This window comes from Blennius ocellaris (genome assembly GCF_963422515.1).
Source record: "Blennius ocellaris genome assembly, chromosome: 7".
NCBI classification, from domain to species: Eukaryota; Metazoa; Chordata; class Actinopteri; order Blenniiformes; family Blenniidae; genus Blennius; species Blennius ocellaris.
The window spans coordinates 8,439,579-8,453,897 of record NC_137656.1 but is presented as its reverse complement, the minus strand read 5'-3'; the positions used below and the strand labels follow the sequence as shown (position 1 = coordinate 8,453,897).

Below are 14,319 nucleotides of genomic sequence, written 5' to 3'. Positions count from 1 at the left end.
CACTTTCACCTTTCAGGAAGCTCATTAAAACGTCCTTTTTCAAAGTCAACAAGCACATCACCGATAATACTTTTGATTGCCTTTGTCTTTTTATTCAGGAAGGCTCAACCAAATTTAATGGGGACAAGGATCCGATCTTAATAATGCCCTGCTTTTCAGTTTCAATGCCCACCAGGTTGGAGCACTGCTTTAAATTGGATTTTACAATAATATAATGATAAGATTTATCCCCCCCCCCCCGTTTGCTAATGATGAAGCTTTCATTACTGAAAATGATGTCGGGACACCTAAACCAGAACAAGAGGGGGATCCCTCCATCACCATATAGAGTCAAAGTGACAGGTGCATTGATAGAGATGCATTGAATTTGTGTCCTAGCTGTCCTTTATCAATGAGTTACTCACCAAGCAGTAATCTGAGCGTGATTCGGATTGGTGCACTGCTGAGAATAAGGTGTACTCATAAGCGTGGGTAAGAGGTGCACAAAGCGCCACAAAGACCATTGTCACTGTACTGCTTTACTATATCTGTTGATTCCCATTGAGGGCTATTTGATGCTTTACTGACTCTGCCTAAATGCAGATTGCGGGCTATGTTGAGGCCCCCTTCCACTATAAGAGTCTTGTCAGTGTGATAAAGAAGTCGTGAAAAAAGGAGGAGTCATCAATATTTGGGCCATAGATGTTTGCAATACACATCTGTTTTCTGGAGAGATATATGTATAATTATAAATATTTTCCTCTGAGTCTGTGATTAGGTCCGTGAAAGAAAATTGTGTTCTATTACTGATTAATATAGATACGCCTTTTGTGTGTGTATTTATATGTGGGTGTGTGTGTGTGTGTGTGTGTGTGGTCACAGACTTTGCAGAAAAAGAGATCACAGAGAGTTGAGTTATACCGGCATGTTTAGTTTAACAGAGGAAAGTTCAGACCAGGTCTGGTCCCCTGTACCCCCCAGGTACTGGGGGTGTGGAGGGGCCGCAGCCCCCCCCCCCCCCCCCCCCCCCCACCCGTGCGCGCGGTGGCCCGGACGCCGGAGTGACGAGCTGCTGCTGCAATCGACGCGCGCGCCGTCCCGCGGACTGACAGGGCCCGGGGTCCAATGAAACACGCCGACATATTGAGCTTGTCAAATGAAAGGCGGGGAGGAGGCGCCGTCCCGGTCTCGTCTGGGTTACGTCATGCACAAACAGCTGGTCGCTGGCAAATATCTGAAAAAATGTAGACCCGCACAGAGACTGAGAGCCACTGCAGCCGGGCTGGAGCGCCCCTTCTCCCAACACCGATCCTCCGCGTTCAACGATGTGGCAGCCGGGGCGCGTGCGCTCAGGGTGCAGCCCTCCGAGGCTCCTCGTGCTTGTTTACACCTCTCTCTGCGCTGTTGGAGGTGAGTGCTTTGCGGTTCGCTGAGCGTGTGCGTGTGCGTGCGTGCGTGCGTGCGTGCGTGCGTGCGTGTGTGTGTGTGTGTGTGTGTGTGTGTGTGTGTGTGTGTGTGTGTGTGTGTGTGTGTGTGTGTGTGGCTTTGATTCGCGGAGCTGTTCCTTTTGTCGGGGTGCTGAAACCCTCCCAGCAGCATCAGCAGCAGCAGCAGCAGCGTCTCCTCCCCGCAGCCTGTCTGAGGCAGTGGACGCAGTCTCCCTGAACATCCTCTGCCCTCCGTCCACTGCTCTCCACTCACTGGACGCTTTTCGGGCTCCGCTGAGGTGACGCATGGGAAAGGTTTCTGCTAATTATGGCACGCAGCGAGCTGACAGACGCGCAAAAAAAAAAAAAAAGAAAACCCTAAACGCGGTCTTATTGTTGTGGCTGCGCTCCCATTCATTTGGCTTTTGGAGGAGGCGAGGGCAGGAGTGAAGTCACAAACACATCAAGCAGATCAATCAAATGAAAAGGGGATGTTTAAGTCCGATCAGGGTTTTCTCGCTTGAATTTCACTGTATTGAGGGACAAAAAAAAAGAATAATAAACAGCCCGAAGTAGTGAGTATTAAAATCACTTTATTTGGGGCATTTTGCATCATAAAATGTGACCAAAAAAAGTACAACAGCCATCCATCCCTTTACAAAGAGACATAGAGGTCTGACATTGAAGAGTTGTTCTTCTGGGATTGTTCTATTTCTGCCCATTACAATGTGTTTGCTGCTTGATAGAGAGGCAGAGTCCTCGGTGCTGAATGGTGGGGCAACAACGAGCCCAAGCCTGCAGCACACACTGTCCTGGCGGGTGTCACCGAGGACCTTTAAGGTCTGTCTCCGGATGTTTAGCAGACTTGTTGCTGGTTCTGCTTTGGACCTAATGCATGTTCTAGTGGTTAAGTCCTTGGAAAATTGCCTTCATTATCAGACACTGTGTCGAACAGATCAGATGTGTAGATTAGATTCTATAAATAGGTGGGAAAACTGCCCCAATCCTTGTCATGAAGTGTATTTATCTATACTTGTGACTGTTTGTTTTAAAGGGTGCCCAAAGCAGATATGGACTTCATATCAGTCCTTGTTGGGTCACAGTTAGGGTTTGGAATTACCTGGGTGTCTATTCTTAGTCTGGATTGGTGTTATTGATATGGTACACAGTGTGGAAAATGAATGATGATTGAGATTTGGCTGTCATACAAAAGAATACTCAGAAATTAGTGTTTATTTCCACCGCCGTGTGTTATTGTTGACGTGTTTGCTCCTGTTGATGCATGTGATTTGAGGACAGTGGCCAAGAATGTAACCCGGTTGCCTCTCAGTTAAAACCAGTCTGTCAGCGCTTGCTGTTCCAGATGTTTAAAAAAGATAAATAAAAAAAATACCAAAAACCTATTCCTACAAGCTGGTTTGACTTATTTTATTCAAATTTTAAAAAAGGAAATAGCGGAGAGTGTTCGAGGATAAATCTCATGTTGAGATGACAAAAAGCAGGATTATGTCTATATTAAGCCTCTAACGGGGTAAAACAGTGGTAGGGAGGTGCTCATTGAGGAGATTACTGAATTCAGAGCCGTGCTGTAAGAAAGCCTGTAAGCACTCTACTGCTTTTATCTTCAAATGAAACGTCTTTATTTAGCTGGATATTGTGACACCCTCTCAGTGTCTGTGTCTATGTGTGTGTGTGTGTGTGTGTGTGTGTGTGTGTGTGTGTGTGTGTGTGTGTGTGTGTGTGTGTGTGTGTGTGTGTGTGTGTGTGTGTGTGTGTGTGTGTGTGTGTTTGGCTGCCGGATTGTCTTTTGGATATATTTCATTCACGGCATTATATTTAAAAAAATTGAGGAATTAAAATGACGGATGCCTTTTCCTATTAGCCTGATATCTATTTCTGATGTGTCAAAATAAGCTCAGTCGCCGGCATGTCTCGACGGTCGCCTGCTTGTCAATGCAGCATTGTTGTTTTATACACACGCATGTGAATATCCAGTACAAAATGTAAGTGTGACATGAATCCTCCTGGCCAATGCAAGAGCTGTGACAATTTAAGGGGGAAAAAAATGTACATTTCAAGATTTGTATTGCTCGGAATCCAGTGACATGAATGAAATTAACAAGACTAATACTCTGCTTGTGGTAGAATTTCATTTTTAGTTTGCTAAGCAAGTACAGTTTGGTACATGTCAACCTAAGTGTACCCAGTGAGACTGTTTTGTCTCAGGTTCTTGTCTTATTCATACAGAAATAAGGTCTGTGAGAAGCTCACGCAGAGGGATTTGTCCTTCATTTCAATACTTTGACAATAAAGGAGATGAGATGATCAAAGATATCGATGTTCTTTGTTCTATGTGTGTCCCCCCCCCCCCCCCCCAACTCAGATGGCTACACAAGCTTGAGTCTTTGCTTCCTGCAAAAGGTGGCTGAAGGCAATGTAAAGGTTGCTCCTGAATAGTTTAATCAGCATGTGATGCTGACGCTTTTTATTTTTATTTCAGGGATCTCTTTTGACCAACTGGTAATTAGCCAGCGACAGTATATTATTAACTTTTAGTAGTCTTAGCTGAGATCTGCAGCTTGGGGATGAAAAAAAGAAAAGAAAAAGAAAAAGAAAAATCCAGTCTGTGTCTTTCTAATCAGACAAGCAGAACATACAGCGGGCCTATTATTGCAGACTCCAGCAGTGCGAGAGCCAAACTCATCCGTTTGAGTTACAGCACTTCAGGCTGTGACCTCCGTCATAGTTATTCATGTAATTAAAGGGCGAAGAGGAGTCTTTAAGTAAAAGAGCCTCGTGTTTAATGCAGATGTTGGTCCACAGAGGAGAGTGGTCTCGCAGCGCGTTTAGTTTCCATATTGTTACTGCAGCGATGTTGTGGAAATAACTATGTGTGTTTTAAGCAGTCAATAATGTGCACAGATATATAATGTATCAGCCACAACAGCTGCTAAGTGAATGGAAACTTCTAAAACAAGGAAAACAACCCTGAAGCTATGTAAATTTATTCTAAACAGAGAAACAGAATAGCAGTAGTTGTGAGAGGATGAGCTTGTCCCTCACACAGTTTGAACCACATTTTCCCCCTTAACTGTTATCACACACATTTTATCCCACACTGAGTGGAATTTTTTTGGTTGAATTTCAGACTTTTGACATGTTATCATTGACAGCTAGAGGAGATAAAGTCTTGTTGTCTTATAGTCTTCAACTGTTCTAAATGTTTCATAGTTTTCATGCATCTTTATCACATTTACAATTCTGTTTAAATAATAGGCGGCTTGATAAGATAAATATTAGTGCCCCCTTTATTCACCCCCCTCCACACACACACACACACACACCCACACTCACACACACACACATGCATTTTGTAAACCCCTGATATATAGCCTTATCTCACAATATATAAAACCTGAGGGGAAATCTATCCCCTTGCTGAAATATTGGCATAATGTGGATGTATTGGTCGGCGTTAACCAGGGGAGTAAAAGATGAGGGGCTGGATGCTATCTCTGGGATCTGACTCGAGCTCCATAATAGCAAGATGGCTTCATTCTTTTCAGTTTTCGCTTCGCTATATGCCACATATTTAGTATTCAAGGTTGCCTCCATAGGTGAAAACCAAGGCAAGCTTTGAGGACTGTTGGAAGTGTGTGAGGGTGTAGGAGGAGCATAGAAGAGCCTTTAAAAATATAAAAAAAACTGTTTTCCACACATGCATTACAAAACACTGCACATTCAAGGAAAACCTTTTACTTTGCACGTCTGCGTCTCTGCAACTTGTCATTCTCTAAACATGTGCTGTGAAATTTGCATGTCCCCTTAAACAAATTGCAGGTAGGGGATAAACAAAAAAGATGGTTGAAATAGTTGACACGCTCAAAAGCAGACAAGCTACAGATGGGAAGCATCAAGGTGCTTCTGCATTGTTACCATGAAAATCTGATACCTTCTTTTGTATCCACTGCTGTTTTCTTACCGATAACACCTATGTATGACAGGCTGCATGTACCAGTACAGCAATTAAATGACTCACACACAATTTCCTTCAGATTTTTGCGACCTGCTGGGCGTGCTTGATGCCATGCCATCTCAGCTCACGTAGGTGATATGACAGATTACACCTGCCACTTGTACTTCTGATTTTATATGCAGGGGCTTTGGGGGATGTAATCCAGGGCTTCGACATTATGCGGGGACATGAGTGAGCCTGCGTACATACGTCCCCCGTCACCCGCTTTAAAAGGAGCAAAAGTGTATGATCACCTATTTAGATAATCTCGCTCTTTACAAACTTTGTGGAGTTCAAGGAGTAGCTCATCTTCATGGACAGAGAGGCAACTTATGCACCGGTTTTGTTTACAGGAATACACTGCTGGAGAAAGGTTGCACATGTTTGCACTTGAAGTTTCGTCTTTGAAAACCAAAATCTATCATAATTTGTGCCATATGATGGTACTGCAATTACAATGATGCCCATCTGTCCCAGAGATATTGAGTAGAAAAGACCAGCTGCACGTCCTCGTCAGCTTCGTAGCCCCTCATGATTAATGTATATATGTAACTATGTCGTTAGGTTTAGGATCAAAAATAGGAAATAATACATATAAAACAGGAATTTTTCTTCTATAATGACAGTAATTTTCCAACATGAGGCATCATGTGTATATGTAATTGGTTCTATTCTCTTGCAGAATAAAAACATTACCAATTGTTGCTGACGTGAACATTTACAACCATCACATTGCTTTTTAAACTGAGAATCACACTTATTTTATGTCTAATCTAATCTAATCTAATCTAATCTAATCTAATCTAATCTAATCTAATCTAATATCATCTAATATCATCTAATATCATCTAAATTGCATTGCAGCTGTCATTATTACTACAGCCACCTGATGTCGCTGTGTTTCCCACCTCTGGATCCTTCGGGCGCAATAAGATTATAATACCCATCTTCACGACACCCCGGTTTAATCCCCCGCATTGTGTTGGTTTGTGGGTTAATCTATGCACACTCTGAGCGTTTGGCTCAAAGCCCAATGTCACATTTTGGCTGGGTGCATGAAATTTTGCACGGGTATTGATGAATACTGATGACTTTGGTGATCACTTTTAATCAAGCATCACCACCAGGGCAAAGTTTTCACTTATCGCGTGAAATTCAGCTCCCATGCCTCCCAGGGGATGAATCCCAATTACTTGGGCGATCCCCTGAGGTTTCCTCTTCCACAATTATTAGGTCAAATTTCAATTTGTCTCACACTTGCACTGATGACATTCTCCTCACCCTCAGCTGTACCTTGTGTGTATTGCAACAAGAGCAGACATCCAACTAAGCTGGTAAGCGTTGATTAGACAACAGCATTTTAAAATCGCAAATAGGTCGTTGCACATGTTATGTCAAAACTAATGGATGAGGGGTTTTCAATGTGTGGGAGGACTTCCTCTTTTTCGCCCACATTAAATATGTTATTGTTTAAAACAGTTTCCAAGTTTTAATACCTGTTCAAGTTTTTTGATAGGTGAGCAGGTCAGTCTGGTTTTCTGCTCCACCTCAGCTTCTTCTGCTCCACCCGGCTGTAGACCCCCGATACCTGGAACAAGGCAAAAAAAAAGTGATAGATAAGCAGCAACCAAGAGACGTATGGGGATGAAAAGGGCAAATTGATGAAGTGAGGAATGTGGGATGAGGATGAATGGGATAAAGGAGGGCAGGGACGCTGTATGAGGAGGAATAGTTTAAGGTAGGGGTGTAGGATGAGGATGAATGAGTGTGTGAAAGGGAGGAATGAGAGATGAGGATGAATGAATGAGGGTGGGGGTCATTGGTACAAGCGTGTCAGGGCAGGCTTAGTTGATGGGGGTACAAGGAGGCTGCAAGATGGTTAGGGGAGTGTTAGAGGTGTGGCCCTGCTCCTAACTTTAGTTAATAGATGAGTTCTATTAATAGTTCTCCCCCCACTTATTTCTTTTCATTGGGACTTGAAAAGAAACCTGAAAGAAAAACAATAATGCTCAAGAAAAGAGCAAACCCCTGACCCCCACTCTTTAAAAAAAAACCACCAAAAAAAACCTCAAACAAAAAACACTGTCACAGACAATATTCAGAAATGTTTCCATCTGATTGCTTTCCCCCACAGATTGCCTTTTTGTGACTGAATACTTCACCCGCACGCCTCGTAAGCTCAACGCTTTCAACTCCTTCGCCAGTGTGGAACTGTTCCACTTCAATGTGCCTGATGACACCATGATGGCCGTATGGAACCTCATCACCTTCAAGGAGCAAGGGGGCACGTTCGGAGACAGCTGCCCGAACCGCAACGTGACTGTGTGAGTTTGACACAACACCTCTCCCTCGTCCCTTTTCCCTGAACTTGCTTGTTGCGGACATCTCCTAATCCTGGTCAACAAAGCATAATAAACATAATGGCATAGGTTGCTTATAGCAGCTGGTTAAACCTCAGCAGGGGCAAGTATTACTGGCAGCGTGCACCTATGGAGGGGCGGCTATTAAAGCATCAGCTGCATTAAGCTTTTAATATTGCGCGTCTATTTTTATCATATTGATAAGTGGCGCTTGTCACGAGAGCCGCCATCTCAGGTGGCTGTTCTGCATCCCCGCCTTGTCATGACTGACGTGATGAACATGGGTTTTCTATCCAAATGTGCGGAACAGCTTATTAATGTTCTTCATCTGAATTATTCATATTTCAAGTAAAAGCCCACCATCTGTGCGCCACTCGCTGTTCCTATAGAGGCATTTCGTTTTCGGCAGATTGTTTCTTGAAAACATTGACTCTGACGGCGACTGAAATCTCGACTTTATGATTAATAGGTACTTCAGGTCCGGAGCTCCTCCAGTAATCAACCCCCTGTACACCCGCTTCCCCCGAGACACAGTTGTCCCGGGGTCCTTCGCTGTGACTCTGACCTGGACTCTCCCAAACCGTACGACGGGAGCGTTCAACGTAACCAGCCCGCTCCCCGGGGACTGGTTTCTTGCAGCGCATTTACCCAAGGATGAAGGCAAAATCTCAGTCAAGGTGAGTGGAAGCATTTATCACAAAAACAAACAAACAAAAAAATATCTCAAGTCTTTTATAGAAAAACATATGCCATGATCAAATTTGGATTCCTGTCAAAGCCTCGCTGATAAGAGAGTAAGAGTCTTCCAACCAGCATCGGTGTTACAGACTGTCGTGCATCACTTGTCTGTGGAAAGTGACGGTGCTACATAACATAACCTTGATGAGATCTTCATCTTAATTATGTTTCATGGTTGCTTAGTTTTTCATTGTGACAGGAAAAAAAAAAAAAAAAAGATTGACTAAAAAGGGTGTAAGTTTATGTCGGGATTAGTATTCCAGCTTGTGCTGTCAAATCTAAAAAGGCAGAACAGTGTCAGAGAGTTTTTCTTCATCTCGTCATGTTCTCCTATTTGGCTGCATAAACACCTGCTGATTTCCATTTCAAGCAATTTATTTGTCACTGGCACACTGTTCACTTGAGATTTCTGTGTGGTTTGCCACCGGCTGGCAAAAGTGCACCTAGAATACACAACAATCAAACATATCATCAAACGTTGCCTTCACCATGGAGCGCACCCAAAGGCTCGGTTTGCCCCGGGTTGCCGTGGCTAAAAAAAGCGACCAGCTTCAAATGACCCACTGTATGAACGAAAATAACATACCTACTCCAAAACTCTGCTTTCAGAAGCGATTTCCAAGCTACAAATATGTTTCAGTTCAGAGAAAAAAATGCACATAAAAGTGAAGAGGATGCATTCAGGACAATTGTAATTAGGTACTTGGTACGCAGCCTCCAAAGATTTAGCAAACAAAACTCAAAGTAGAAGAGCTGCACTTCCTGCTTTTCTTCCTTGCTGAATTGCTTCTTTTTATGCAGTTAGAAATCTGCTCATATTCACTGTGAACAGTGAGGAAGAATATTCTTGGTGGACGTCATGCTGGAAAACCACTGTGAATTATTTGATTTGCAAGGACTTTATGCACCATGGGTGACTGCAAAAGTGGGAAAGTTTCATTTCCCAGGGAGGAAATGCTATCTTAGAACTTCCCACTGGGAAAGTCGGGATTGTTTGAAGCAAACTATATACACATTTGGAGAAAAAGAAAACCTCATCACTGTTAAAGGGACACATTAATTTGAAAAGATCCATAATCTCCATAAGTGTTCATGTGAGTTTTGTTGAGGATATTAAAATTACAAGCATCATTATATTCATGTCTTGTTGTCTTATAAATGCTCCCAGCTTAGAAGTGGTCATTTTTAAATGGTTAACTACCTGAATACCCATTTCAAGGAATGCATTTTCTTGTCATTCACTCATACTTTATTGATGACATTAACACAAAAGAATTAATTGCACCACATCCATCCTATTCTGAATTTAGTTGTAAGATGTACAATAATCTTAGTCCAAGTTGGAAAATTGATTGAGAGCGGTGAATGAAATGAGCCACTAAATCAATAGGCTTACTTCTTTATACTTCCATGGAACAAGCACACAATTCAGTCCATGACCTCCGAATTGAACAATATTTGAGTTTTGCAAATGGAAGCATTTTAAAAGCTAACATACCTTATTTTCCCTAGTAGTAGTCTAGGGTGAGATCTGAAACAAATGGACAATTGTTTTTTTTGTCTTTTTTTTACTTCTGCCTAATCAAAACTTTTAATTAGGGAGTAAATAACAGCCTCAGGAAACACTAATGGTATTAAGGCTGCTCTACAATTCTTCAGTGCAACTCTAGTAGACTGTTTACAACACAAATGAAGCTCAACACAGCTACAAAATCCATTTCAGTCATTGAAACACTAAACCTCCTCTCTAATAGAACTTTTACAACTTAAAAAAAAATGGCTCCAGTTGCTTTTCAGATTGGTGCAGGTACAGGAAAATCCCCAGGGTTGAGATTAGATTTGTTATGCTTTATCCCAAGTAGGACATCCCTGTTGACTATGGGCAAAGATGGGGTTCCTCCTTGGCAGGTTACCCTTCCATGGCAGGGTAAACACAGAGAGATAGACGCATAGTCTCACCATTCACACCGACGGACAGTTTTAGAGTCAACAATTAACCTCAAATGCATGTTTTTGAACTTTGGAAGAAAATATGCGGACCCAGAGAACAACATTGAAAATCCACATAGACAGACCCTGGAGCTCAGGCCTGAGCTGGAGATATTTTTGCTGTGAGGAGAGAATGTTAACCACCACAGCATTTTTTATTTTACGTGTATTTCATTCACTTATTCATTATTAAAAGATAACTCAGTGTTTTTTGGATGCTTATTGAAATTAGTGTTTGAGATAGTGTTGAAATCAGCTTTTTCTCTTGGCTTTTTATCAAAAATGTTTGGCAAGTAAGTGAAGTTGACTACCCGAAGCTGCAAGTTCACAAGAAGCTCACATCTTTACTTCAATTTACTGAATCGCTGTTTGTTTGATTTAATCAGAAATGCATTGAGGTGCTTAAGGTGCTTAGACACTGTTTAGCTTGGGCCTGTTGAATTTTGGGATAGATTGTTGCACGGTTGGTTTGAACGTGACACGGGTGGCTGGACACATGTCAAGTCAACACAGTGATTAGAAGACGTGGACTTGTGGCTTCAGTCGAACCCTGGTGAAATAGTAGACCAGGTTTATGTGCCAACTGCACAAAGTTCAACTCAAAAGTTTGAATTAGAAAGGCAGAATAAACTCTCCAATTTCATTTGTCAGGGGTACCACATAAAAGACAAAGAAATTAAGTTGGAATATACTGAATAGCATTATTCAGTCAATAAAACCGGAAAGCAAAGGTGAAGAAAAAGAAAATATGGTTTGTTGAGCAGCACAAAATGCTTTGAGCAGTGGTCAGTAACCACGTAAAGATGCAGCTCCCATGTCAACGTGGACTATCGTCATGGAAACGTGTCACTCTGTGAGTTTAAACAGGAATTTGGAACGGACTGTTAAAAAAATACATGTGACTGCAGAACAAATGATCTGTAATGTATCAAATTTACGTTTGGGTTCATCTTAAATTCAAAACTTGGTCCACAGTTATGATTACCGCAGTTGTCTACAAACCACAGTAAAAGTACAACAACAAAAGAGCTGAACCTCAGCACTCACAGGTTGCATTTATTGCAGCACTGTTGCCGCGGATTGCATTAGATTCTTCAGGTGTACCTAATAAACTAGAAACGCACTGTATACCCTCGAGTTGACCCTAAAATTGCATCGTCTCTGTCGGCAGAATTTGACTGAAGCAGCTAAAACAATGCAATTAGTCAGGGTTTCATTGGGGAGTTTGAGTGCTTTATGACTTCAATTGACTTTTACAGGCTTTAACATCTCACCAAGACCAGAAATTCTGGGAAATTAATGAAATGCCTTTTTTGGTATGCAGATGGTCAAATGAAAAGCTACTGAGCTCCGTCAGAGGCTGTTTGAGCACTCCGTGTAAAAGAATTGGTCTTCAAAAACCCATGGTGGTGGAGCCTTAATTAAAACACAACTCTCTCCACAAGACGCATGTGCAGGTCCAACTGACAGGCTGTAATAAATCAAAGGGTCACCCCGGCAGCTCCTGGACTAATGACATGCCACAGTAATTGTGGCCCGAGCAGGAGGGGTTAGTGATCAGCTGACAGGAATGAAGGACCTAATTTAGCATTCACACCTGTCCTTTTGAGTCAAGTGCAAAAAAAGGCTCCTTTTCCTTCTGCAAACAAATTTTACAGCAGATCATGTGTAGAAACAATGCACGCTCTCCTGGGCTCTAAGTCATTCTGTCTGTTCGGCTCATCTCACAAAGTAATGCACATCGAGCAGTAATGGTTCAGAACGAGTGAAATAGTGGGTGCATGTTACGCCGTTCGGCAGGGAGGGGGAGGACAGAGTGATGTTCCTCCAGCAGGCTGACAGGCTTAATGCACACAGTCCATTAGGATTTTTCAGTCAGTCTGAATGATATCTTATGTCCTTCTTACTAGCTTTTAAGAAATATTGTTGAAATATTGTTAACCACAAGAAAAATGCAAACCGCTGCTTTGCTATCTGTGCAGGGTCTCTCTGAGGAATGCCAGTATCTGTTCCAGCCTCAGCTCATCGTCCAGAAGCTGATTGGGATCTCTGTGCTGTATCCTGGATACTTCATTGACCAGGTGATCCCGGTCCACAACAGATCTGCACTTTACAAGTGAGTATCCCTGAGTTTCCCAGTCGGGCTGAGTTTACTCTGAAATCTCCCACACAGAGAGAAAAGTGGATTTTATTTCACGCAGTATGTGTCTCCCTGCTCTTTTTCCTCATCTGCTACTTGAGTTGTGATTTTCCTTGAGCCTTCTCCTTGAGCTTATCTCACATTTTCATTTTGAAAAGATGCAATTTCATTGTGTGCTTATAGCGTGCATACCTTTATCATCTCCTTCCTCTTCTTATACTTCGGTAGCGGTGTGATTTGAATATATATATTTTTAAGGCTTTTAGGTTTGTTTTTTTTTTCTTCCTTTTTTCCCTTTGCAGTACTTCAATGGATGAAAAGCAGTATGCTGTGAATGTGACATGAAAAAGAGGTTGTGTAGGAAATGCATGTGTTTATATGGAAATCATATAGCCTTCAGATTTAAAGCACCGAATAGCAGTGTTATCGCAGCGCATTGGAAAAAAAATGTCCAAGAGACTTTTTTTCTCGAATCAAACTGACAATATATAAAGTTATCACAAAAGTGTATCTCGCCAGAAACAACTTAATATCCAATAAAATAATTTATTTGACTTTTCAGCAGTTGGTAATCCAATTAACCCTTGAAAGGTTCACACTAAAGCGTGCTTCCTTTTTACTGCATGGTACTGTGCCTGAAACTACGTGTCTCTGTGTGCCTGTGCAGAGTCTTCATTCCCAATTATATATCGAAGGTGAAGGTTCAGCTGGTAAACTGCAGCACCAAGAACAAGAGCAGCGACAGTTGTCCCGTGGTGCTGAAGATAAGAGCACGGGCCCCGCCGGTGCACAACTCGAGTGCCCTCGACTGCAGGGAGTGGAACCCGTGTGAATTAGTCACACTCGTACCGGCCTGGGAGCAGTGGTACTACATCCTGGTGGAGAGATATCTCAGCAACTCTGACGTCTACTTCCGCATCGGGGTGCAGGTCACAGGTGAGTGCTCAACGGGATGAATGGGATTGAATCGCTGTGTGAGATTGTGCCTCAGTTGAATCCAGACGATCAAGCAAATCCACCATATTTTTGCGAATGAAAAATATGGACACAATATATGAATACATTGTTGTTGTTGGACATTATATATGAGGATTTTTCAAGTCGAAACCATCCTGCAATCCCCCCCACCTACCCACTCCCACCAACCCGTTTTTCCCAGATTGAGATGGTCCATACCTCCATGAGCTCCCCTGGTATTACTAAATATATATTTTAGTTTCAGGATTTACAGATTAAAGTCCCACATTTTAGTTGCTGCTGTTGAAATTTAACTAACTATAAGGGTTTTATATTCTGGTTGCACATATGATAGAATTCCACGATTCAAAGGCGTTAAACCGACTGTGGGATAGAAATACAGTAAGAGTACAATAGAGAAAAAAAACATGCTGGCAAAAATGATTTGAAAAGAACGCCAACAATATAATTTTTATTTTTATTGCTGTTGACCAATAAAAAACCTATAAACTGTATAAAAGCAATATAACACTGGAGCTTGCGCAGTTTTACTGGATATCAGACACCTGTAATTATCTTTGGCACCAGGCTGCATGGTGACTTGCTACCATTATAACATTCGACTGACGACATGTAACAACATGAACAACTCCTGAATTTATAAGTCACACTGAATATCAATAAACACGCTATTGATTCTGTTTAAAAAAACAA

At 42.1% G+C, this 14,319-nt stretch overlaps 1 protein-coding gene across 1 annotated transcript in view; it reads left to right on the top strand.

The window, feature by feature from the left end:
* Positions 1–1,304: 1,304 nt before the first annotated feature.
* Positions 1,305–14,319, top strand: part of tmem8b (transmembrane protein 8B) — a gene marked incomplete at both ends in the record, with an annotated part of 43,578 nt that continues 30,563 nt past the window's right edge. The window contains 5 exons of the mRNA XM_080499962.1: positions 1,305–1,389; positions 7,556–7,745; positions 8,251–8,458; positions 12,491–12,624; positions 13,316–13,584. Coding sequence (XP_080356088.1) covers positions 1,305–1,389; positions 7,556–7,745; positions 8,251–8,458; positions 12,491–12,624; positions 13,316–13,584 — 886 coding nt within the window. The remainder of the gene's footprint in view (positions 1,390–7,555; positions 7,746–8,250; positions 8,459–12,490; positions 12,625–13,315; positions 13,585–14,319) is intronic.